This window comes from Brachionichthys hirsutus, chromosome 14 (assembly GCF_040956055.1).
Source record: "Brachionichthys hirsutus isolate HB-005 chromosome 14, CSIRO-AGI_Bhir_v1, whole genome shotgun sequence".
Taxonomy (NCBI): domain Eukaryota; kingdom Metazoa; phylum Chordata; class Actinopteri; order Lophiiformes; family Brachionichthyidae; genus Brachionichthys; species Brachionichthys hirsutus.
This window is the reverse complement of record NC_090910.1, coordinates 3,674,851-3,701,713: the sequence shown is the minus strand read 5'-3', so window position 1 is coordinate 3,701,713 and position 26,863 is coordinate 3,674,851. Positions and strand designations below refer to the sequence as shown.

At 43.6% G+C, this 26,863-nt stretch overlaps 3 protein-coding genes and 2 non-coding genes across 5 annotated transcripts in view; 3 read left to right on the top strand and 2 right to left on the bottom strand.

Moving 5' to 3' along the window:
* The window catches only part of pard3aa (par-3 family cell polarity regulator alpha, a), a 281,009-nt gene extending 277,155 nt beyond the window's left edge, over window positions 1-3,854 (bottom strand). Inside the window, exon 1 of the mRNA XM_068747703.1 lies at window positions 3,652-3,854. Coding sequence (XP_068603804.1) covers window positions 3,652-3,771 — 120 coding nt within the window. The 5' untranslated portion in view covers window positions 3,772-3,854. The remainder of the gene's footprint in view (window positions 1-3,651) is intronic.
* A 3,521-nt stretch (window positions 3,855-7,375) lies between these two features.
* Window positions 7,376-7,447, top strand: trnaw-cca (transfer RNA tryptophan (anticodon CCA)). The gene has a single exon. It is a non-coding gene; the product is annotated as a tRNA-Trp (tRNA).
* Window positions 7,448-10,191: 2,744 nt separating this feature from the next.
* Window positions 10,192-19,469, top strand: cul2 (cullin 2). The gene is made up of 21 exons (XM_068747934.1): window positions 10,192-10,271; window positions 11,248-11,385; window positions 12,312-12,414; window positions 12,511-12,605; window positions 13,214-13,319; window positions 14,100-14,182; window positions 14,257-14,353; window positions 14,543-14,653; window positions 15,306-15,468; window positions 15,557-15,681; window positions 16,172-16,279; window positions 16,468-16,527; window positions 16,616-16,744; window positions 16,960-17,046; window positions 17,187-17,339; window positions 17,457-17,534; window positions 17,620-17,686; window positions 17,849-18,051; window positions 18,157-18,258; window positions 18,340-18,456; window positions 18,764-19,469. The coding sequence occupies exons 2-21, from the start codon at window positions 11,267-11,269 to the stop codon at window positions 18,893-18,895; spliced, it is 2,238 nt and encodes a 745-aa protein (XP_068604035.1). The 5' UTR covers window positions 10,192-10,271; window positions 11,248-11,266; the 3' UTR covers window positions 18,896-19,469.
* Window positions 19,470-20,042: 573 nt separating this feature from the next.
* On the top strand, window positions 20,043-20,114 carry trnaw-cca (transfer RNA tryptophan (anticodon CCA)). Its single transcript has one exon. It is a non-coding gene; the product is annotated as a tRNA-Trp (tRNA).
* Window positions 20,115-21,082: 968 nt separating this feature from the next.
* LOC137903599 (E3 ubiquitin-protein ligase TRIM63-like) lies at window positions 21,083-26,056 on the bottom strand. The gene is made up of 9 exons (XM_068747724.1): window positions 25,786-26,056; window positions 25,013-25,185; window positions 23,406-23,580; window positions 23,217-23,312; window positions 22,828-23,061; window positions 22,413-22,435; window positions 22,217-22,341; window positions 21,437-21,729; window positions 21,083-21,362 (listed from the first exon to the last, which is right to left on the bottom strand). Exons 1-9 carry the CDS (start codon window positions 25,903-25,905, stop codon window positions 21,279-21,281), a joined length of 1,323 nt encoding a protein of 440 aa, XP_068603825.1. The 5' UTR covers window positions 25,906-26,056; the 3' UTR covers window positions 21,083-21,278.
* Window positions 26,057-26,863: the final 807 nt, after the last annotated feature.

The window sequence follows — 26,863 nt, the reverse complement described above, 5'->3', positions numbered from 1 at the left end:
ATTCGCCTGGGAGGAATTAACAAGATAGTGCTTACGCCGCCCATTCGGCTGGAAGACAACTCTGTGCCGACCCAGCCGGGAAGAGTAGGGGAAAGGGGAGAAAAAAAGATGATGTTACACGGAGGACGGAAAAAGATGTGGAAAAACAGGACGAGAGCACAAGAGGTTTCTGTGCGCTCTCTGCTCCCTGCTTTGTGCCGTGCTGTGGTTGAAATGGACACAATCTTGACCACAGCTCTTCTCTCACTCGGTTTCCATCAATCACGTCGGATTCCGTCCTCCTACAGGCGCGACACGACTGAGCTCATCAAGGCCACTCATTTCAGGATCCTCCTCTCTCTTACATAAGAAGGTCATCGCTGAGTGTGCTGAGCTAACAAGCGCTGACAAACCTTCCAGGATCAATTCCCACTTTCTTATTTCCTTATTTCATCCTATTTCCTTATCCTTATTTCATCCGGATCGGAACCAGAATGTAGTCAGTAAAAAATATTTTAACATTGAAAACCTCATTTAGGGATTAAAAAATCAACTCTGATTCACTTTTTATTTTCATGGTTGGTGTATAAAGATACCAGGAACAATTTATTACATTTTGATGATGATCCAGATCACCATGTGGACGGTGCAAATCTAATTACCAGGAGAATGAGCTGCTTGGCGGAGGTCTGCGCTCTCTGGGTGCTTTTTTAGGTACTTTATGTATTATTCTAAAAGATTCAACAACAAATAACTCAAATTTGTTTTTGTGACTTTTAACATGAATTTGGCTCTTCAAAGTTAATGCATAGAGATGCTGCCTTCTTTAGTTTGTGTTCAACAACTGGCTTTACTCTCCCCCCACCCCAATGCATTTCTTCTTCATCTTGTTGAGCTAGAATTTACGCAACATGCTTTGAACTGAGAAGATGACACAAATACTGGAAGTCAGCCTGTTGGGTGTGAAGTCAGACTCTGGCTCCAAATAGCTGTACAGTAGATTTACTGCAAAGTTTTTTGCTGTGCAGAGCCTTCAGGCAGGAACTCTAACCTGTCTCTGCAGAAGATGCTCCCATGTGCTTCTCTCAAGTGCAATAAACCTGTCATTGTATGCACATTTGCATGTTTTATTATTTAACAAGTGTGGATAACAGTGGCTGCAACCACACGTTTTGGGGTGCTGATTCAGCACGACTTATTCAGAGAGACCTCAATTAAGATTCACTGATGCTCCAGACAACAGAGAGCAGATGCTGGAAGAGCAAAAAAAAAGATAACAATAATGTGACAACTACTTCCAAATGGTTCTTGCTTAATAAATAAGCAGAATGAACTCTGATTTATTCTAATCTAAAGGCTCCTTCCCACTTATATCTCTCTTTGCTCTGATGCATTCACCTGCGTGGTTGGGTTGTATCGGACTGAAAGCCATCCATCAAACTGAAGGGAGAAAAGAAAGTGCTAAAAACCTATCGGAGAAGGAACCTGCACATGAGAGAGGCGCGCTGAGCTTCTGTCTGACGCCCCCTTAGGTTCGCTGTCTCTCTATAAGAATACCTCGATTTGAAGAGAAGCCTCTTTTTTTTGTGCCAGTTTACTCGTTGGATATGCATCGAAAACCAAGGCGAAGCTGCAGCAGCGACTGTTGATGCTCCAATGGTTTAGGCATTAAGTTCGGTGAAGTCTCACGAGACCTACCCTCAGTTTCTAGAATCTGCCGTCTCCACAAATGCACAAATTGTACGAACGATGCAGAATAACGACTGCGAAATGTTCCATTCGCGCCTGTGTGACACCATAGAGTTCCAGCGATAGGTTTAAAGCAACATAATCAATTCAACACGGCTGCGTGGATCTTTCACTGCATTTTATTTCACAACGTAAACAGCATTCTGGCCCCACACACACTACGAATCGACATTTCTGTGTTCAACACTCTGGCGCTGTTGAACGTAACTTTGCAGCCTGCAGTGAATGCTGAATCCTGTCAGATCACTATATTTACCTTTCCTTAGTGTCTCTGCTCTTGATGCGAGAGTTGGCAGCTGCGTGCGGTATTGTTGTCACTGCAAAAGCATGATGAAAGTCACAGTGATCTGTGCGTGGCGGCACCCGCCCTGTAGTGTAAAACGCCTTGGCAGGCCTGATCATAGTAGCGTTCGCTCTACAGACGGCTGCAGAGGAGCCCGACACGCTTCTACATTTACAGCATCACCGAATGGATCAATGGAGCGGCCGCCTCCAGTCTGCTGAACCATGTGGGGTGATTGCCGGTGTGTGTGTGTGTGTGTCTTTGCTTTCTTTTTATTTTGTTTGAGCACTTCAAACTTTAACACAGCGAAACGTAAAATGCCCAAACAGGAGTCGGCAGAAGCAAAGGGCTTATTAACGCCTACCCCCCCCCCCCCCCCCCTTTCAGAAAATAATAAATCAGCCATTACCATCTAGCAACCGGTTGCACAGACATAGAACAAATATACGTTGCATACTACAAATCATAGTCACGATACACGATTGTGTATGGCACCGAATAGCCATGGCACATCCGGACCCATAACTCAGAGTGCGTGTGCTATCTAATGAGGAAGCGCTCTTCAGGAATGAGTGTGAATGTTGACCCACTTTTTTATTTGATTAACTTCACCGGTAAAGTGAGTGGCAGCGGTGAACGGCATTCCTCCATGCCGGGATGTTTGAGGAGTGCAGGCGGGGAAAAAGTGCTGCAGAATTCAGAAAGTGTGACTCAATCAGTGAGAAATCACAATATCTGTAATCACTGTGGGCTCTCTGTGTGGATCTTTCTAAAGTTTCCGCTCCACAGCTGCGTGCAGAAAATGAATTATAGGCATTAAACGTGGCTCCAACCACCCGCTGGAAAACAGGAGAAAGTGCCGCCATGGCAACAGCACCAACGTCCTAATTGTTCACTAGTCATTTAACGGGCTCTGCTGAAACCTCACAGAAGGATGGCCGGCCCTCCCGAACGGTTGGGACTGGCGTTTCACACCGTTCTGCAACGTGTTATTACAGAAACCAACTCGGGGTGAACTTTCTGGATCGCATGGAGATGCAAGGAAGGGTCCAGGCTGGAGGGCTATTCAACTGCTTTGTGGGATGCAGAGGTGTGTGTGTGGGGGGGGGGGGGGGGGGGGGGCTTTAGTGAATTCCCACTGGAGTTATCACCAAGGAATGAATAGAGTCCTAAAGGGAAGTATAATAACTATGTAATAATGACTTTACAATACTTTGGTAGAACAAATATTGACACACTTTGACAGGCTGTGCGGGTTTTGTACTCGCTATTGCTTCCTTACTGCCGAACACGCGCGCGCGCGCACACACACACGCGCTTTCGCACATTTCTACCAGCATAACCAACCGAACCATTCAGTGCTTCCTGATTCTTCCTATTTGATTCACTCCTTTTTTGGGGGGGGGTGACGTCACTGAAGAAACATCCACGTGCGTTTCCTTTGCGACCCAAAGTTTGTCCCACTCGCCCTTTACCAGGGGCCCTTGGGGAGGGGGGCCCCCCACCGGCTCTCCTCTGCCCACACTCTCCCTCTCTTGCCCGTGAAAAGCGCCATGTTGAGGCTCCGCCGTGGACGCGCCGCGCGTCGAGAAGAGATCTTACCGACGCGCACCGGCGTGGACGCCGGGGGGGGGGCTTACCTTCGCGATCGCCTTCTTGTACCTCATGGCTGCCTTCTCGATCAGGCTGCAGACTTGTATATTCCCATCCCCGCACGGGACGACCACCCGGGTCCTCCCGAAACACACCGTCACTTTCATGTCTCCGCCGCTGCGTTAAATCCAAGCCGCGTGGAAACGACCAAAAACATCCCAGCTGCGCAAAGGCGGCCACACAAACCCACCCAGGCTGTCCGGGTTCGGGATGGGGGGGGGGGGGTCCGTCCTTAGTGCGACGCGCTCAGATCCGAGGAGGCAGGACTGCGCGTTGACTCACTGACAGAAAGTTCCCAACCCGAGAGCGCACAAGAGGAGCGACGCTGCGAGGGAGCGCACATGTTGGAGCAGGCACTGGGAATGCGTTCCAGGCGCGCGTGGCCGCGCCGCGGAAGTTCACTTTCTTGTCAAACAAAGTTGCTTCATACGTGGATTCGTGTTTTTGTTTTTCCTCCAGAGTCGTGGTTGAAAACTACAATGAGACAAAGCGCGTCTGTTTTGTTGTTGTTGTTGTTGTTGTTGTTGTTGTTGTTGTTGTTGTCATATTGCCATGGTGATAAATAGACCACGTTCACAAAGGAACGTTAATGTATACATTTAGATTTAATTAGAATCCCAATTTAGGAGTTCTAGACTCTTCATTTGGCTATCAGGCATGGGCAAACTACGGCCCTTTGGGTTTTTTAATCCGACCCGCCAAACTTGTCCATCGCTACATAATCATTATAATAAATTGTATTATAATTAAGCCTCATTTATTTTTCATACCAAGTCATTTGTAATGCATTAAAAGTTTTGACATTCAAAATGTTCAGATTTACATTAGACGCATTCATATTTGGAAATAACTATTTGTAGGACTTTGCTTGTCCGTCATTGTGTGAATTAAATGCCTGTATTACAGCAATTTCAAAAATGTAAACGTCATTTGGATTTAATTTAAATGTCTTTTGAACTCATATCGGGTTTGTATTCCTCCACACAGACCGTCAGTTTATACACGGCTCGACATGCTGCTGGTGAAGGCCGTGAATTATTGACAATTATCACATCAGGCTGAGGGGGGGATTAAATATTAAAAATGCAGTTTCTGAAGTATTTTTTCTTTTTTTAACATTTGTGATTCCACGGATGTAAAAAATAACACCTTGGCCCATGGAGAAAAACAGCTTCCATAATAAAAGTAAACCAGTCGAGCGGCTCCAAGCCTGAATCTTAGCATGTCCACCTCAGGAATCATAAATGCCGGCATGAAGAGTAGGACAGCACTGGATATGTGGTTTTGTGTGCTACACTAAAGTTTTAAAAGAACTTTAATGACAATGTAATTTAAGGGTGAAATCCGTCATTGCTGATTTGTTTAGGGTTAGGGTAAGAAAATTACAGTAAAATGTTAAAATAAATGCAAATTTGTTACATCTGTGTGTAAAGTTCATCTATAGGCAGCAGGACGACGCAATAGCAGTGGGAGGAGAATACGTGATGTGCAGTGGTTTTAGGAATGACTTCCATTGTTAGACTTGCACTAACATGGCCCAAGTAGAAGAGGAGGTCAGCACGCACCTCCTCGCCACCTCTCCACAGATTCACCCATTCATAAGTTACGTCCTCCTCAGGTACAGCCTCTCTCATTGCCTGTCTACTGCTGTCTAGCGCAGGTACACGTCTCGAACCCTTGTTTGTGTGAGCGTGTTAGCCAAGGGAAAACGCTCTTTACAAGATAGAATGTCCGGTGCAGAAAATAAACACAAAAAAAGGTCAACATTATAGATAGAGCATGAAAATCATTTGTTCTTGTTCTCTCTGATCACATTTGGCAGGATCGCTGGCCTCATTGTGGCACAGCCATAGTTCACCTGTCTTCAGATCTGTTTGTTCAAGTCGCGTCAGGGTGAAGGAACAATTATCAAAGAAGTACAATAGCATCAGTTTTCCTTGATGTTCTAGTGACTGATGGCCTCAAGGGGGTCGGGAGTAAATGTTGACGTCAGTGTTTTGTTAGTTTCATACAGCGCTCATCATTTGTGTTGCTGTCACTCCAGTCCTCATAAGAAGATACAGTAGCTAGTTACAAACATCAATCATTTGTAGATGCAATGTAAACTACTGCAGCCCAGTTATTTGGATCCCACCGAACAATGTGTCACGTCACATTAATCATAATTCTTCTGATCAGCACAGTCTAATAATGCAAGCCAAGATCCCCAAGTCCCAATGAAGATAATTAGGTTGGTACAATTGCACCCGGTGACAGCTGAAACTACCACTTCATTTAATGTAATAATAATAAGGCTTTGATCTCTGAAGGCAGTGTAGCCCTGCACAGACTAGGCCTGACTGAAACCCGGAGCAAGGCTTCAAGCTGAGCAAACATCAGGCCATAAAGTTAATCAAGTATATTTTTCCTAATTCTATACGTATATTTATTATTCTCAAAATGCCAGTGTTTTTCACCAGACCTGTTTGGCATGTTCCACAATTTATGATGACCAAACAACACAATGCGCTTTAAAGCTGATGGGCTCCCTCTCCGGGCGTACAAGAGTATTACACGTTGACGACTCCGGGAATCGTCTTCTTTGGGATTGAACCCAGAGCCTTTAATTGTCGTGTAGGAGGGGATTTGGTCCAGTGTCAATTTATACCCGAGAATTGCCCCTCGGGTATAAATAAAGTCTAAATAATGTGAGAATATAGCAGAGGAAACACACGTTTTTAGTCCCAAAAGTTAGGGGGAACTGATTCAACCAAAACATACCAAAATGAAAGTAAAATAAGTATAGTGCTGCGTGGATAAGACCTTTGTGACATCATCACCATCAGTCTCTGGAGGTGTTGTGGCATGATGGGAGCGCGTCCGACTCCAGATCAGAAGTTGCATGTTAAGGTCACGTTAGGGTCACAAGAGACACACTTGATGAGTCACACACATCAATTATAACATGATGCATTAGGACCCCATCGAGCAGGTTCACAGAGCAGGCTCAGGCCTGTCGCCAGATTAAAAGGTCCTTTAAGGTTTTAATGAAAAGGGATCGACTTGTTTGAAAGGAGAGCATGGAGCGCATTGATGACCCAAATGTGCACCTAACGTGCAACGCAGAGGCCAGCCATGTGAATCCCTGTTGATTGGACGGATCCATTGATGACGTGTACCTTATCCATTGAGGGGCCTGCTCCTACTCTCCATGTTCTGATCACTTTCACGATAGCTTGATATAGAAGTGCTGTTTCATAGTCATTCTAGATTTTTGAACAACTTGTTTTCACTTCTGCCTCAAGCTTTACACCGTTAAAGGTGTCTTCTATTCCATTCTGGGTTTTTATGAGCGCCATGAAACCAACATCATGTGGTCCTGTGTGTAAGATAATAAGGCTTAACACAGCCTTAACTCGTCCTAGTTCACCGAGTCCACATTCATTATAATTATAAATGCAACAATTTGCTCCCAATCGAACCGAGTCCTCTTGCTGCAGTGTGAAAACGACCTCAGGACCCGTTCCCGGCTCAGCCTGAGCGCGTCAGAGAGCCTGGCCCTTTAACTGTAACCCCGCTGCAGCTCCTCACGCATTACGCGCGCTTCCCTTATTTGTGGAGACAAGAGATAAACTCGCAAAATAACATCCGAATTCACGGCAAGATTGACGTGATCGCTCTGTCTGGACATTGGTTAGATAAGGACACTTTCACTAATCCAACGACGGATAGGACTCTGTGGCGCAACGGTAGCGCGTCTGACTCCAGATCAGAAGGTTGCGTGTTCAAATCACGTCAGGGTCAGTCCTTTTTGAGAAGCGTTAAGATCCGTCACAACGCGGCTCAAATAGCCTGTGTTGTTCGGTAAATTGTAATATCACTTAATTCTCATGTATAAAATTATAATAATGCATTATGTAGCGCGTTTTAATTCAGCGGGATGTAGTAGGTTGACAAGATGAGAGCTGGCTTTTAAACTGCATCTAATTCAAAACGTTAGCGAAGGTAAAACACCGTAAAGCTGCTGCTGTCCTTCAACGACCTCCAGCTTCCAGCTCTGTCTCTCCCCCATAAACACCAGAAGGCAGCCCCGCCAAACATTTTCCTTTAACCCAAAACAGTTCTTGGAATATCTGACAATTTAATTATCACGAAATCAGAAAGTTCCATAAAAGTTTCGTCCTATACACGCACACGCAAAATATACAACTTTACCACTGCAAGACATTGTATACATATAAAGACATATAATGAGAGAGAGAGAGAGAGAGAGAAAGAGAGCTTTGTTTTTTAAAGTTGAAGATAAAGAAACAAAAACCAGCACAAGTGTGGGGGCGGTGGCGCTAGAAAATAAATCATTGCCAAGGGTTCGGACTTTGACAAAGACCATCCTCTCTAATGCACAGCAAGTTTTAAATATGGCTAAATACTGCTATCGACATTTCTAATTACAACTAAGATTTAGTCAGTTGCCTCAAATGTTAACTGTGTAAAAAAAAAATCAGCAAAAGAGACACTGAAATAAATAAAGTATATGAAAACATTTAAACTCTGACAACAATAATAAGAACGGGAAAATCACTCAGAGAGAGCAGACCTCCGCCAAGCATCTGGATCATCAACAAAAGGTTATTCATTGTTCTTGGTATCTTTGTACACCACGGTCTGGTCTGGGAGCTGCTCTGCCCAACGCATCATAAATACTCCTCTTTTAACCATTGGGGGACATCCAGAGGAAACACTGAAACAACCCCCACCCTACACATCACTGCCCTCATCAGCCCACCCGCCCCTCTCACTTTAATATATGCATATTCTAATTTAATCTGTATATTTGTCTACATAATCTATATATTAGAGACAGTGATAATCGTTCCACTCATTACTTCATTTATAATGAGCTACACTAACTATATTTGATGAAACTCTTGTTCTGTTGTTTTTCTCACAACTCCTTGATCCTGCCCTGTTCTGATTTTCCAACACAGTCATGTGACTTCCAAGTCATAGATGTGACGCCCTCCTTCCTCCTTTGTCAACACACGCCAGCAAGATTTCTTGGAAGCAACCGCGGTTACAGAAAAGACAAGCATGTTGGCTTTTCTCCAGGGTAAACAGACAACTAAAAACAGGTTCAAGTAAACACGGCAGTGGATCTTATTACTAATGCAGACATTCCTATCCATCTTCATTTGTTATGCGTTAGGTATTTGAGTTTGTCTGTGGATATACTGATACGTTCAGAGCACTGCCTATATTAACATTCAGGAATGAAAATAATACAAATAATGTCTGTGTAGATTCTCAGTCATCCAAATCAGGACGAGCAAAAAACAAAAATCTACTTGCTTAAGTTTGGTTGGAGACGATTCACCTCTCATTCAAGAGACTTCTTCAGTTCAGAGCTGAAAATGCACAAGTATTTCTACTAACAAACTGTAATCTAAAATAGAGTACAAAACTGTAAATAGGAGGTATCTGCCTTGGGGGGAAACCCAACATGGAAGTGAAATCTTTAAAAGTAATAAAAAGTACATTAAGTACATTCAAAAGTACATTTGGTGACTCCACAACTTGTTATTCATTTTGAGCCAGTCAGAGGTAGACTTGATTTGCTGAATGGCCCAGTATTTCCTAAACTCATGTATTCCAGTATTAGTATCTGGACTAGTCCGTTAGATCTGAAGAAGCCTCTTGGATGAGAGGGGAAACATTTTCAACCAACATTAAACAAGTCCAGCTGATATTTTATTTATCTATTTATTTTGCTCTTCGTAATTCAGCTTATACCAGTTTTTAATGCAGTTTAATATTTTTTGAGACTTTTGGGTTTCCAAGTACCTTTACACACCTGTTATTTAGGATTACATTGTTGCCTTATTCAATAGAATTGGCTTTTCATTTTAATGTTGCATATTGTGTAAACACAGATCACCTTTGTTGTGTTTTAAAATGTGTCTGATGATCCAAGAAAGTATAGGATCAGACAGACATTATTTAAATATATATTTTTTTAATATACATTATACATATCGTCTCTGGGTCATGTGACAGTCGACTTTTATTTGCAAACGACTTTTTTTAAACTTTCTTACTGATATCTGTCTCAGAGTTTCAATCTTTTTAAATGTTCTTTATCTGTCTTATTTATGTTAAAATATCACATAGCGAAAAATGCTTTTCGAATTAACGTAATTATATGTAATCGTTTAATTAACGTAGAGACAAAATGTTCTCCTTTTCCAATACGACGTGATTCCCCTTATTGCGATTCCATTTAAAAATCGACAATTTCTATGGATATATTCGCGTTCTCAATTCCTAAAATGTTTCCGTAGTTTTCGGCGATACCATTGCAAATAGGTTTTTCACTTAGAGCAGGATTAATTTATTGTTATGAAATGAGTTGCGTGGGAAAAAAATATTATTTTAGACAAAAAGATATGAAAGACCTTTCACCAAAGTAAAATACAAGGAAAGCCTTTCTCGAAAGATGTATGCTTTTTCATAACACCCCGTCGAGTACAATGGTATGATCCGAGAGGTAGGGAAGACCTGTAAGTGAGACAAATCAAGCCCGTGACAGCGGAGAAACTTCAGTTTTTTAGCTAGTATATATTAAGTAGAGGTACGTACCATTCAAAACTCTACAAGTGACTTCAGTAACGTGTGTTGTTTAACAATAACACGGGGGTTTGCCGAACTGTCACCCCCAATGAGGGACATTTTTAAATAAGATGACCATTCGCTAGCAAGAGCTGAGCTATCGTTAGCTTCATGTTAGCTGCTACTCGATTCCTCGAAACTACTGTATTAGTAGGACCTGTACAGGAAGAAATAGCATGCTAGCTAGTACCTAGCTATCCTTTAGCAAGGTATCCTATTTTGGTATTGGCATTCTGTTAAGTACTGACCTCAACGTGACTAGCAGTATTATAATTTTAGAAAGGGTAATGTTAATGCATGCTTGGGGAGGAGAAATATTAGCGTGTGTGAAATGGCTAGCAAGAATAACTGTACATGATGATGTGATATCAGGACGAGTTTCTTTTTCTTGCTCACATGATTTTGGTACAGATATGAAAATGTGTTTATGAAGAACCTTCAACACACGTTTGCAAAAATGCGAGGCTGCATTAGTGTTAGTATGAAATAGTTCTAATTCAAGTGTTGGTAAATGCTAGGATTTACCTCAGTGTCCTTGAGCACAACGTTGATCTCATCTCTTGCTACCGTACTATTATGATAAACAGTTTTGTGGTTGGCAGTTTAAAACTAGACCAATTCTATTGATACACCTGCTCACTTAAACCTCTTTACTAAGTACTAAAATAACTCACGTTTATTGCCTACTTAGACTGTATTGAAGAATGTAAAATGTGTCAAACATTTTTAATCGCACTGTACTCTACTGCACACTGTATTGTGTTCATGCGATTCAACGGCCTTGCCTTTGTGCTGCCTGGCCAGAGACAAACCTCTAATCCGGTGAGGGAGTATTACATCTGCGTAACGGATGTGCAGAAGGGTGATTTCATGATGATGATGATGAAAATAAAACAGAAATCAAGCCTGTTGTTCTTTATATCTTTTTCTCCTTCAAGCTGAAAGAGAAACCGTACGATGTCCTTAAAGCCACGGGTGGTGGATTTCGACGAGACATGGAACAAGCTGCTAACAACGATCAAGGCCGTCGTGATGCTCGACTACGTGGAGCGAGCCACATGGAATGATCGATTCTCGTATCCTATGCTAAAACACTCCGTAGTGAAATGTAAATGGAGATACGAGTTTGAGTTTCAGAGCAAATGTCAAGAACAGGAAGCCGTACAGCGGTTTCATTTTCCCATATATTGTAATATTTTACATATCACTGTTAATTGAAGGCCAGGTTTCAAATTATTAATGTATTTGTATGAAATTACTGACCTTGGGTTGTACACACGCTATTCATTACCCCCCCGCCAAGGTGGAGGTTATGTAATCACCGGCATTGGCTTGTTTTTGTTTGTCTGTTAGCATCGTAGCTCAAAACGTTACAGACAGAGCTAGATGAAATTTTCAGAGAATGTTTGGAAAGTTACCAGAAACACATTTTAAAGTTTGGTGATGATCCTGGATTCTGGATCACTTTGAGATTCATGTTAACATTGCAGTCATTGGAGCTTCAAAACGTGTTCCTCAATATCTCGGTTGATTATTGGCCGATGTTTATGGAATTTGACACAGTCATGTAGGGTGGGGTGGGGGGGGGGTCTATCTCACCACCGAATTTCATCCGGATTTCGGATACTGTCGTGATTTTTTTCAGAAATAGGGGTTCACATTGCGTTTAGTAGGATTATGGAAAAACTGCCGGATGAATCTTGACGGAAAAAGAAAAGAGGTTAGGAGAAAATATTACATTTTAACATTGAAAACACCATTTAGTTAAAAATACGCATCAACTCTGATTCACTTTTACTTTTCATGGTTGGTGTATAAAGATACCAAGAACAATTTTTAACCTTTTGATGATGATCCAGATCACCGTGTGGACGGTGTAAATCTAATTATGCGGGGAATGAGCTGCTTGGCGGAGGTCTGCGTGCTTTTCTAGATTATAACTGTATTTTTATCAACATGTAATGCATCGGTTGTCGTCGTTTATTCTGAATTCCAATGACAGTGACATTTATGCCCTGTGCGTCGCATACCCGGAGCCTTTGGGTGAAAGATTGTACACAGAAACCAAAGTGTTTCTGGAGAATCATGTTCAGCAGTTATACAAGGTAACTAAACACTCGCAAAGGAAAAAGCTTTGACCAATCACTTTCCACATTATGGCTCTTGCTTTAACTGCTTTCACGCTTGTTTATGTATTTTAGAGAGTTCTGGACTCTGAAGAGAAAGTTTTAGTGATGTACCACAGATACTGGGACGAATACAGCAGAGGAGCGGACTACATGGACTGCTTGTACAGGTAACATTACTGACCGATTTACTTCCTCCTTCCATCCATTTTCTTGTAGACGAGATGATCGGAATCGAGCGACTTTTTTCTAATTATTAGTTATTACTACCCAGTACATGCTCAGAGTGAGTGATGAGGTTGTTTCTTGTATTAAAAAGCTGGTCAGTTTTTTTTTTTCTTCCTCATTAAATGCATTTCAAGCTCAAATGAAGGGCATGTCTGTACTCAGTTTGCTGTTGTCGTTGTGCTGAAGTACATCTTCAACAAGAGATATGAGCCAGAGGTAGTTGTCCGTGTGTTGATGCGCTGCCTTGATACTATTACAAGCTGCACAACGTTATCCTACAGTTTTTAGAGCAAAAACGAAGAATCAGCTGGACTTGCTTCTTGATTCTTTGTGATTTGACCTTGATGACTGAGAACCAGCACAGACAGTAAAAACATTGTGCTTAAATAGTCTATATAATTCCAGACTTCATGTAATTCTGTGCTACTAGTGACCCGTGGGCGCAGAGTTGCTGTGATATAGCCGTTTAGCCTACAGCTGTTCAGACACGCACTCACACAATACAGATATTAGCTGATCTTTTCCAGAGTAACACACTGACCTCCCACAGATACCTCAACACTCAGTTCATCAAGAAGAACAAGCTAACAGAAGCAGACCTGCAGTACGGCTACGGAGGAGTGGATATGAACGAGCCACTCATGGAGATTGGAGAGGTATCTGCTGTTTTCATTTTTATTTATTTTCTTTTTTAGACAGTATATATATATATACAAAATAAAGTAAACATGAAAAATAGAAATGAAAAAAATTGAACAAAAAACTAAACTCTCAGACTAACAATCCATTTCTCTACAAATTAAATTTCAAGAAAGATTTCACATTGAGGGTATTTCCTTCATTTACATCATTTTCGTTTAACATCTATATTTTTTATACCTCATTCCCCCTCCTCGTCCTCTAATAAATCCAAACCTTTCACGAAGGCCATGAATTGTCCACAAATCATTTCAAACTTGTCCTGTTTCCCTTTTAGTATATATGTTAATCTCTCTAAATTAATTCCCAATCATCTACTGTTAAATCCACAATTAGGTCCTCCTCCCATGCAACCCTTTTATAATCTGAATTTTCTGTTGACTGGGATATGAACAGGTTGTATAGATCAGACACTGCACCTTTAATATTCTCTCAATTCATTTTTTAAGGGTTTGGTTCGGACATTATTCTGGTTTGCTTTAATAAAACTTCGCAGTTGAAGGTATTAGAAGAATTATTATTTTTTTAATCAGAGTTGTGTTTAAACCTCATTTCTTCAAACGAAATCAAATCATTTGAAGAGGGTAAATACAAATCTTGTATTTTCATTTATTTATTTACAATTAAACGCTTCCCTGATTGAGCGCTTGGTGAGATTCGTCATCTTGGATCAAGAATCAAAGCTACAGCGAGCCTCTCAATCGTCCCGGCTGTTTTTTTTTCTTGCGTCGTCACAGTTGGCGCTCGACATGTGGAGGAAGCTGATGATCGAGCCGCTTCAAGCTGTCCTGATCCGGATGTTGCTGAATGAAATCAAAAAGTACGTTTTGACGCGAGCCGAACCGGAACGTCTTTTTAGCGCACAGCGTACAAAAACTCTTTTGTGTCTTGCAGTGATCGTTGCGGTGAGAATCCCAACCAGAAGGTAATCCACGGGGTCATTAACTCCTTTGTTCATGTTGAACAGTACAAGAAGAAGTTTCCCTTAAAGGTAAGATAAGATAAAGATAATGCCTTGCATTTTTAGATCTAACCCTCGATTTATTGAGTTTCCCTTTATGAGGTGAAGTCCTACAGGACAGTGTTCTTCCTCATTATGTTGCATATTCCTGAATATCTGCACTTTGTTAACGTGTGTCCCTGTTTACTGAGTCGACATCATCCTTTTCTTGTGTCACAGTTTTATCAGGAAATCTTCGAAGGACCATTTCTCACAAAAACGGGAGAGTATTACAAACAGGAAGCCTCCAATCTACTGCAGGAATCCAACTGCTCACAGTACATGGAAAAGGTGAGCGAGATGCACACATGTCAGCTGCTCAAACATGGATGTGGAGGATCTCGGACTGTGTTCGTGTCTGTCTAGTGACATAAGAGCATTAGTGCTGCCATTAACCCGTAAAAGGCAGAGATCAGACACCCCGGGGCTATTCGAGCTCTCTCTTGCTCTCTCCACGGTCTGGAATATGAATCGGATTTCTCTGATAAATTTATCCATGGAGCCTTTAAACAGGATCATCATTATGTCTTTCTCAAGCATTGTGACCGAGAGGAGCAGAGGACAATCCTCTCCTGTCTGGACAGGCTGCTTCATGGCTCATTATCTGACCCTGCTTATTCCTGTGGGGAGAATCTTTCTTTTAGTGTGTCTCTTCACAACTGTATGGAAATTATAAATATAGTTGGATTGTGATTTTTAGCTCAATTTAAAGAGACGCCCAAAAATGCAGTATTTTTTGTTCTTTGGAAAGAAATAAAACATCAAAATAAGAAAATTCTTCTCAGATCAGATCATCTCATAAAACCATGGCAAAGCTTTAAATTCTGTAAAGAAAATGTTTGCAGGTTATTTAGTCATTCCACATATATGCGCTCTAATTTTCCTGACTTGTTGACACCTGGAATGAAACCACAGCATTTCGCCTTTTGTTGCTTCTCTCCAGGTTCTGGGCCGATTGAAAGACGAAGAGCTGAGATGCAGGAAGTACCTGCACCCCAGCTCCTACGCCAAAGTCATCCACGAATGCCAGCAGAGGATGGTGGCGGATCACCTGCAGTTTCTGCACGGGGAGTGCCAGAGCATTATTCGGCAGGAGAAGCGAGACGGTCAGCCATTTTCTTTTGTCCTTCGTCTCAATGCGGTTTGGTGTCGTCATTCCTGTGATTGAACTCTGTCCAGTTGTGTTTCATTCAGACATGGCCAACATGTACACCTTGTTGCGTTCCGTGGCCCATGGGCTGCCCCACATGATCCAGGAGCTGCAGGTCCACATCCACAACGAGGGCATCCGAGGCACCAGTAACCTTTCTCAGGAAAACGTCAGTGCTGCAAAACTGTGTCTGTGCCGCCAATAACTTTAGAACAGAGGGAGGGGGGGGGGGGGATTATTTTGATCGTCATGAAATATCACTTTGTGTGTGTTAAAACGACTGGATGTTGAGGACGGGGCTGCCAGGGGACAGGGCTAGCGGTCGACCCAGGAGACGATACATGGACGTAGTGAGGGAGGACGATGCAAAGGACAGGGCTAGCGGTCGACCCAGGAGAAGACACATGGACGTAGTGAGGGAGGACGATGCAAAGGACAGGGCTAGAGGACGACCCAGGAGACGATACATGGACGTAGTGAGGGAGGACGATGCAAAGGACAGGGCTAGAGGACGACCCAGGAGACGATACATGGACGTAGTGAGGGAGGACGATGCAAAGGACAGGGCGAAGTGGAGAACGTTGGGTTGCTGTGGCGACCCCTCAGGGGACGCACTCGTGCGTTTAAACCACCTAATCTCTGTTTTGTGTCTCTTCCAGATGCCGACCTTGTTCGTGGAGTCGGTTCTGGAGGTTCACAGTAAATTTGTTCAGCTCATAAACACCGTTCTCAGCGGAGATCAGCACTTCATGAGTGCGCTTGATAAGGTACGAGATTCACGCCTGCTGCTTCGTGGAACGGCGTTCATAGATAGATCGCGTCTCGGGACTCGGAAGGCAGCTTTCGTTTTCCTCATGAAGTGCTCTTAACTTCCAAACTACAGTTCTGTTTGAAGTGTAAAATACTGAGGGAACATCTGTTTCCACCACATCTGTCCATTTGATGTCTTTCTCAGGCTTTAACGTCTGTTGTGAACTTCAGGGAGCCCAAGTCTATCTGTAAAGCGCCTGAACTGGCGAGTACACACACACGCGCACACACACACACACACACACACTGGTGTACGCTGTGCACTGACCCGTGTCCCTCTGGTGTCTTTGCAGCTGGCAAAATACTGTGACAATCTGCTGAAGAAATCTGCAAAGGGAATGACGGAGAACGAGGTGGAAGACAAGCTGACGAGCTTCATCACGGTGTTTAAGTACATAGACGATAAAGACATCTTTCAAAAGGTGACCGTTAGCCTGGCGTAGAACAAACCGATGTTCTCTCGATGTCTTTGGACATTCTGATGCACATTTATTCAGAAAGGGAAACCGTGTTTGAGCGTAAAATAGAAATCGCCTCACATTGGGTCGGTCGAAGGTCCCAAGATGCTGTTCTTGAATGAACTTTGTGCCAAAGGAAACTTTTTAAACTCTGATTTCTTTTTTTTTTCCCCCCACAGTTTTATGCTAGAATGTTAGCCAAGCGGTTAATACATGGTTTATCATTGTCGATGGACTCAGAAGAGGCTATGATCAATAAACTAAAGGTAATTCCTTGTCAAATAAGACTCATGGTATGTCTGTCACAAAGTTTTTAATTGTTTTGAATGTCCATTATCTTTTTTTTTTGTTTCGCTAACTCCTCCCAACTTTGCCATCCCTGTCGCCATCTTCTTTATTCCTGCAGCAAGCGTGTGGCTACGAGTTCACAAGCAAACTCCATAGAATGTACACAGACATGAGCGTGAGCGCCGACCTCAACAATAAGTTCAACAATTTCATCAAGACGCAGGAGACGGTGGTGGACCTCGGCATCAGCTTCCAGATCTACGTATTACAGGTGAACAGGGATCCGGCGTGATTCTCGAGCATCAGATCTAGATCTACCGTTTGCAGCTTTTTGCTCCTGCGGCTTCCACGCAGATGTGCACAGTTGTTTAATGCCGTGCGTTTGCAGGCTGGAGCTTGGCCCCTCACACACGTCCCCTCCTCCACATTCGCCATCCCACAAGAACTAGAGAAGAGCGTGCAGATGGTGAGCCGCCTCCTGCGCGACTGGAGTTCCTCTTAAGCCGATGATGGAATGAAAACTCTGCCTTTTATCGCCTTTTTTTTTACAGTTTGAGTTGTTCTACAATCAGAACTTCAGCGGGAGGAAGTTGACATGGCTTCATTATCTCTGCACAGGTACAGCGAGCAAATTGAGTTAGGGGTTATACTCGTATCTCATGTATTACTGCGTCTGGATTTACCTCGGTGGACAGCCTTCCCAAAAAAAATACACACCCCTTTTAGCCCATGACAGTTTTAATCTTTCTGATTTCATCTTTGTTTGTCCTTCTCAAACAGGCGAGGTGAAGATGAACTACCTGTCCAAGCCGTACGTCGCTATGGTGACCACCTACCAGATGGCCGTGCTGTTGGCCTTCAACAACAGCCAGGTGGTGACCTACAAGGAGCTGCAGGATGGAACCCAGATGAACGAGAAGGAGCTGCAGAAGACCATCAAGTCCCTGCTGGACGTGAAGATGCTCAACCACGACCAGCAGAAGGTCTGCGTGAACCCGAAGCAGATCTTACCCTGACGGTGTTTGATCGTCCAGTTACCCGAGCTGCCGGTGACGCATGCGCGCGTGTTTCTTCTTCTACTCTGGCAGGAGGAGATCGAAACGGAGTCGACATTTTCACTAAATATGAGTTTCACCAGTAAAAGGACAAAGTTCAAGATCACGACATCGATGCAGAAAGACACGCCCCAGGTCAGAGGAATGTCGATCCATCCTCCTATCAGGCGTTTTGCAGTCGTGTTAGAGGTCTCAACATTTCCCTTTGATCCTCAGGAGATGGAGCAGACCAGGAGCGCCGTAGACGAGGACCGCAAAATGTATTTACAAGCTGCTATAGTGAGAATCATGAAGGCCCGCAAGGTGCTCCGACACAACGCCCTCATCCAGGAGGTGCGTGAAGCTCTTCTTATCTTGAAACTGATCAATAATGCAAGCGATCGATGGAGACAGAGATAGCTTCTGCAGTCATGCTTGTCAGAAGAGTAATAAAGGCTCTTTTGAAGTGTATGCAAGGTGACTCCTCGTCATCATAGGGACACATTTTCTGGAAATTATTCAGTCAAATATTTTTGTATTTTTTTTCACAATTCAAATCTGAATACAGATTTTTGCTCCGCTTATGCTACGGGCCAGCATTCATGCCTCAATGTTCGTAGCATTGCACTAACTGCTGGCTGTGTTTGAAACATCTTCGCAGGTCATTAACCAGTCCAAAGCCAGGTTCAACCCGAGCATCGGCATGATCAAGAAGTGCATCGAGGTGCTCATAGACAAGCAATACATCGAGCGGAGCCAGGCCTCAGCAGACGAGTACAGCTACGTGGCGTAGTCCGAGGAGCCGAGCCGGGAGCGCTAACCCCCACCCCCCTCTGTGACCGACCGACAGGCAGATGCCGGTTTAAAGCCTGAAAGAAACAACAAAACAGACTCATTCACCCGTTTCGGCTATCTGCGGTGACTAAAGAGCAGGACAGGACTAAAGAAAGGCCATCATGTCAGCTGGCCAGCGAAATGCCACCATCCTCCTCCCAACTTCACACACGTTTCGATTTTATACTGTTTACAACGTCGCCAGTGCCGCGCACCTCTGCGTCAAACGGCAAGAAGGAGGAGGAGAGGAAGAGCCGGTGAACTAAAAGCTACGGTAAAAAAAGGACCGGAGGGGGGGGGAGGAGGGGTAGTTGTGTGTGTGTGTGATCAATGACACATTAAAGACGCTTTCTTTTGTCATGTTTGCAGTTGTTGTGTGTTTATTTTTCTTTCTTTATTAAATGTCCTGAAGTTAGGGATAAAAAAAATATTGTAATAAAACTGGTATACTGACTATTGTATCCACTTTCAAATGTAAAGAAATGTTGAAATGACAAACGTGATCAAGCTGCTTGTCAAATAACTAAATAAAGACACTGAAAGGTTTTACGTAAATGTTTGTGGCGTGTGTTTATGTTGGTCTTTCTGTTTATGAATGTGCGCTGAGCCTGAACGTCTGTCATCTTCCCCGGTTGTAGGAGAAGCACAAGTGTTATCGGGATAAATAATATAAATAATGTCTCTCTGAGCCGTGATGGAGCGGAAGTGACGTTCAGACTTGTGATAATGAGAAATAGCGATGTCAGCAAAGACATGTTGGATGAATGGCCTGAACAGATGTTCCTGCTGCTCGTACTGACATTAAACACACCACAAAGTAACGAGGTGGAATAACGAGAGGCATTAACTTGAACGACTTGGAACAGATTCCAAGTCCAGTAGCTGCACATGCGCAGTGCGACCTCCTTGGCCAGCCGCGCTGACCGCTGTCCGTGGTGCTGAAGCGAGCTCAACCGAACGAGACGCTGAAACGCGGTCCGAACATTCATTACGGTTCGGTTCATCGATCCACCGGCCTCCTGTGAGACGAGAGGAGGTCGCATGTTTCGGATACGACAGAAACGAGCTTCATTATGGAACAGCCGTCGGTGTCGGAGCGGTGTAAGGACCTCGTGGCGCAACGGCAGCGCGTCTGACTCCAGATCAGAAGGTTGCGTGTTCAAATCACGTCGGGGTCAAACCTTTTCAAAGAACTAAAATGGGTTTTCTAACTTCATGAGAACTATTATATGAAAGGCTGCAATGTGTCCTATCTAATCCAAGCTGTCACAATAATAACGAGAAAAGCACTCAGAGAGCGCAGACCTCCGCCAAGCAGCTCATTACCCCGCTCATTGGATTTACACCGTCCACATGGTGATCTGGCTCATCACCAAAAGGTTATAAGCCGTTTTGGTATCTTTATACACCAATATACACAGTGACTCGGAGTTGATTTGTATTTTGAACTAATTTTTGAATCCGTAAATGGAGTTTTCAATGTAAAATATTTGTTTTTTTGTACTGACCTCATTCTGGAACAGATCCAGATAAAATACAAACTTTTTTGTGCCTCCCCAGAAAGTCAAGTCCGAGATGATTGTCATCACTGGGAACAAGGCCAACTGTGAGGCTGCTAGAAGTCACATCTTGGCCATTCAGGAGGAGCTGTTAAGAATATGTTTCCCAGAATATTTGGCTCTACAGCTCCCTTTATAAGAACTTTATATAAAAAAAATCCTAGAAAAGCACTCAGAGACCGCAGACCTCCGCCAAGCACCTCAGTCTTCCCATATCTATGTCACCTATATTTGGTGATTTACACTAAAATTTATTGTCCATCCTTAATTTTACCCACTTCTTTTTTTATTGGTAAGATAAAATTCCATAAACATCAGTCAATAACCAATGGTGTAGTATTTGTTTCAGCAAATTTCAAATATGGGTATAGACACGACAAGTTAATTACTCATTCATTATTTTGTTTCATAATTTATTAATAGAATATTTCGTGTGTAGTTCAGTTTAGTTATTTGTTTCTTTTTATACAGGGACGGCGTACAATGAACACGAACCAGTAGGGAGAGATGCATTGTACCAGATTATAGCAGGAATGCTACGTTCCACCTGCTTCATTGTGGTGACAGGAAACAGAAAATCCAGAAAGTCTCTTTCATAATAAAAGAATCATTTATTCAACATAAGAGAAGCTATTTCTAGTTGATCAAACAGTACATTTGTGTGCACAATGTAAACACTGTCTGTAACATTTATAGGAGGTTTCAGAACAATTCCAACTTGTGCTTGGAAAAGCTCAAAACGACGAAAGAATGAACGTTCGTCTGGCCGTCACTGGTTGGGTTTTACTTCTGGTTCAGCCAGCTGAAGGAGAAGACGTGTTTGGGTCCCTCTGTGTCCCCCGTCTCGTTCTGCTGGTCAGACTGAACCTAATCATGTTGATAACAATGATAATAACAATAATACAAATGATAAAATGTTGCCTATTACAGTTTCATATTACCTGAGGGGTGGTGCTGGTGGTGGGGGCAGGGACAGGGGGTGGTGCAGGGCTCATTGACGATGGAGCGGGGCTTTTACTTTGTGCTGGGGAGAGAGGCGGAGCCTCAGAGACCCTCTGAGGGGGCGGAGCTAAAAGCTGAACCCCTGCAGACTGAGCAGGAGACAGAGAAGGCTGCTGATTGGCTGAGAGTCCTGCAGTGTGCTGTGGCTGCTGCTCAACGCGACTTCCTGGTCTTGACGTTCTGACCTCCAGGGCTTCCATTTCATCATCGTCATCATCGTCGTCTTCGTAAACTGACAAGAGAACGCAGTGCTGTGAAGGTGGCGCTAACAGACCAGGAGGCTACCTGACACGCCGCACTAATAGCTCCATGCTAACAATGTTTCGTAGTGAAAGCATCGGTCTAAACGAATTACAGCATCTCCATGCTAGCAAACGACAATATTCCACTAAACCATATTAATGTGCTAACATATGAATAAAACCAGCTTCATGCTAATACGTTTGCGTACACGATAACGTTAGCATGTGAAGTAACTTGCAGTACGTGTGATGACATCATCGCAATGTAAAAATGTTTCGTGTACACAAGAAAAAGACAGAAACTAACACGAAGCACAGAGTATGCTAGTGGCAACAGGATGTACGACTTATAATGTTTAAATGCTATGCTATTCTATTAGCTATGCTATTATATCAGCAAGCATGCATTGAAACAGTTAATGAGCTTGTTTGTGATTGGACTGCCACGTGAAGATCTTTTCTTTCTTTTTTTTTTACCCTTAATGAAGTCGATGTTCATCAGCGCCCTCCTCTGGCGCTCAAAGTTAGCTGACAAATGATCCATGTTCTCGTAGCCATTTTGAATTTTATCCAGGTGAGACGTGTCGGTTCCCTCCACAATCCTATTCAAGAAAACGTTATTAATATCTCTGGAAAGCACAGCAGGGATTTTTATTTTTATAATGACACTCACTTCTGTAGAAGAGGCTTGGCAGTCTGTCGGCGGAGAAATGGAATAAAGATTTAATTTGATTTTATTCAAGACAAAAATGACTTTCATTTTATGTAGGTTTTTTTTTTACAAGCTGCTGCTTCACCCTCTGCTAACAGTCAGACAGACATTACTGGATCACCATTGTTTGTCTGAAAATGTTTCAAAACTTTATGATCAGATTTTGATGTAATAAGACGATTTTATAATTAAGATTTCAAGTGTTTTTGAGATGTGTCCCAGAAATTTAGCTAAATCCTCATTTAAGACAAGTATTAACATTCTCAATCAACAGTAAAACTACAATCCTTGAAAAGAAGTGTAAAAAATATTTTGAAAAGTCAACCTAAATCAATTGAAATTGAAACTGATGGTGCGGCGGTGCTTTCAGGCTCACCTGCAGGAAGACGGCCATCTCGGCTTCGTCCAGGGTCTGGATGACGTTCTCCAGCAGCTTGGCGGTGTTCTCCATGTGATCCTGGTGATTCTTCCTCAGACCTCGGATGTAGTCGAGCTTCTCCTCCTGTTCGGTGTTGATCCTCAGAATCATTTCGCCTTTCCTCTCCTCCAGCAGAGCGTACAGGTGATCGAACACCTCGCACACCTTCGATTTCTGCCTGCTTCCATTCGCCTGAAAATAGTTGCAATGAATCCCTCAGGTGAGCCAGGCAGGTGGGGACTAAAACCTGGAGCAACCATTTGTGTCACATGATGTAATGTGATTTCAAAATTAAAACAAGTCCCCTCCAGTGGGTTAAATAGAGGCGAGCTGACTGGTGAACTCACGTCCACCGCTCTGCAGGTTTCCTCCAGCTGAACGATAACGGCCTGAATCCTCTCGTTGTTCCCGACTAACATGGAGACACAGTCGGTCAACTCTGTCTACGCACACACACACACACACACACACAGAGTTAGTTCCGTACAGGTGTGAGGACACGCGGGACAGTTAAATCTCGCCCTCTCGTGAGACACCTTCTGCGACTGGAAGACGTTGTCCAGCGGAGCGACCTCGCAGTCTTTGTGGCCTCCGAAGACTTTACAGAGAGAACAGGTCGGAACGGCGTGGGTGACGCAGTAGATGTTGATCTTCTCCTCCTCGTGATCCTCACACATCGGCTGCTGCTGCTTCACCTCCGGGACAGGTCTGCTGCTCATAGAGACAGACAGGTGGGACAGACAGACAGACAGACACAGACGGCATTTACCATATTTTCCATAAGAATGATGACTAAGACACAAATCTTACTCAGCTTAATGAACATTGAAGACATGCTCGGTCAAAACATGTTTATCATCCTGTCCTCTTATTACTGAAATATTCGAGCTGCTGCCTCACTGACCTACATTTAAAAATAGTGAGGCCGCTAACTGCCAAGCGCTAACCAGTTTCATCAGAGTCAATGTGAACGTCCAGCCGACACAGACATGGAACTCTGTGTGCTCAGCAGTCAGTAGGAGCAGAGGAGCAATGCCGACCGAACAAAAGCTAAATGTTAAATCTAGGATAAAAGGGTCTTAGCGGTTTCGAGCTATCGACAGAAGATAACGATTTAAATTTTAAATTCATCCATAGAATCGTGGCTAATTAACGCCACCAAGGAGGTCGTGTTTTCGCCTGTTACCAGGATAACTCAAAACGTTCTGGACAGATCTTGGTGAAATTTCCAATATGTGTTGGGAATGTAACCAGCAGTAGATGATAACATGTTGGTGATGATCCAGAAGAGATCCTGGATTCTGGTTCACTTTGAAATCTTCGGTAACATTGCGGTCAATGGTGTTTCAAAATGTGTTCCACAATATCTCGGGTTGTTATCGACAGAATCTTGTGGAATTTGACACAGACATGTAGGGTGGGGTCCTCTATCCTACTACCAAATTTCATCCGGATCGGATCCGGATTGCGGATTCTGTCAAGATCCGGATTTACCCATTTACTTATAATGGAGGCTTTGCCAAAAAAATCATATCTTGTAAAATGTGCGTTCAATTCACTCCCCAAAAATCACAGTCATAAAGGCGCACTATCATGCATTCTGGATCTGATCCAGAATGAGGTCAGGAAAACATCTTAAATTCTATCATTAAAGCTCCATTATTGAGGGTTGCTCTGTTGTTGAACTGATTGCAACGCACCTGTTCCACATCTCAACCAATCAGCTGCTGCCTTTTTTGACCCGCCTCTCTGGACAGTTCTCTGCCAGAACATCCTCTCTGTTTCCTCAGTACTTTCAGGCTCTCCCGTATTCCAGAGTTCTATCTTTAATACCCGACGGAAACAGATCCAGTTAAAATCTGGGTAAATTTCCTCTCTTATCCTCCGCAAAGGAGGTTCTGTTTTTGCTGGTCTTTACCAAGACACTGTGGAATTAAATTAGTAGTGGACAAACGGATTTGTTGTATCTTCAAAAGCTACGGATCCAGATCCAGAAGAACCCACCATTACTGAAAGTGTAAACTAATAATTATATCAACGTGAATCCAATTGCTAAAGGTTTGTTTTCATGGTGAAGGAGTCTAAAAATATAGACAAAATAAATATAGGACTATTATTTTAGGGATCAACAGAACTGCGCTACCTGGTGCTGCCCTGCTTGTACATGTCAATGATGTTCTCCACCAGCAGGTTCCTCTGCAGTCCGTAAACCCCGTGCCGATCCAGAATCACCTCATGCCGGCAGGATGGGCACCGGAAACGACCCCCGGACGTCACCGTAGAGCCGCTCCTTGTCGACAGGTAGGGATTAGATGCCTGCAGGTGGCCGTGGAACCACAGAGGTCGAGGTTATAAAGTAACGCAGGTCAGTTGTATTTGTTTCAGGTCATAATTATCACCTCAGAAATGTTGTAAATTGAGCCTGAAACCTTGGTGTGAGGTAAAAGCGCTACCCACTGCGCCACCAGATGGATATTATAGTAGAATATTTTGTATCTTTGTGATAAAATGTCGTAGACATTTTCGTTTAAATGGTGTTGACACCACAGAGATCGTACAACAACCTGGGAGAGTACGTCCATAAGCTGTAGTTATTTTCTGAGGAGGCCCAACATTACAATTCTACATTTAAATCAATCCAAATAAAAGAATATTACATTGCTCTGCACACATAACTCATTTCCTATTTGTAGAGTGTCCTTGAACACACCACAAGGAGACGATGTCTCGGAATGACATGCAGGAACTTACTTCACTGCGCCTTTGAATGCTGTGTTTACACTCACACACACACACACACACACACAGCAAAGCATCTGTGTCTGCGTCCTCCGTGGACAGCCAGGGGAAGACGCCCTGTTCAGGTGCACGCTCCTTTACCTGTGAGGACGGGCTTCACCTGTGGGGCGAGCTCACCTGGAAGACGTCGTTGGCACACTTGCGGCAGAGGTTGTGCTGGCAGGGCAGGATCACCACCGGCTTGGTGAACATCTCCAGACAGATGGGACAAATGAGCTGCTTCTCCAGGCTCTCCATGATGCCGAGTGTCTCACCCTGACAGGACGGGGAGGACAGCAAGGACGCCGGGGGAAGTGTCCCGCCGATTCAACTAAATAAAGAGACAAAGTGGGAGCAGAAAGGAGTAACGAAAGGCCCGTGAACAGCAGAAGGGAAAAGCTCTCGGTCTGTTTTTAGACCGACGGACGTCAGCCGTTGCCGTGCCGACATGCCCTTATATGTGAAAGGTCACGAGGAGGAATGACAGAGCAGGGAAAGAGAAGGATGGGGGAGAGCATAGGCATCCCATAATATAGACTGGCTGTCGCAGGATTTCAACACGGGCATGCGTGTGCAAATACGTCCGCCATCTTTGAAGTAGGAGCCGGCGTTGAAGATGGCAGAGGGTAAACCTGTTTCTGACTCTGTGAAGAAGTGTTTCGGACCATGAACTGTTATCATTACAAGAACGATAACAGTAAGGCGATGGGCATTATGTTCACAAGTAAGTGTTGAACAAGGCCATAAATCCTGACAAGGAACCAAAAATAAGATAGGAGAAAAGGACTTAGTCAACTGCATTCTATCTATCTATCTATCTGTCTGTCTGTCTGTCTGTCTGTCTGAAACACTGATTTTAACATGGCTGTTTCCTCCTTCCGATTATACAATGGAAGAAATAAAAGGTCCCTGCTGAGGTGCGCCTCATGAAAACAGTGGCAGGAGGAATAAAGAGGATGGGGAACATCACTGTCGTATCATTGCTGGCCTGGAATGACCTGGAGGAGGGACGGGCAGAACACAAACACAGGGTCACACACACACACGCATTTGCACATTTGCCCCTCCTGACGTCAGAAGGGGAGTGATTTCTTCCAGACGTGTTTCAGGAGGTGATTACAGACCGACCCAAACTATGAAGGATTGACTGGATGGTTTATTTAGCTGTTTTGTGGTTGATAAGGACCCAAAATCACCAGAATAGTGTAGAAACATG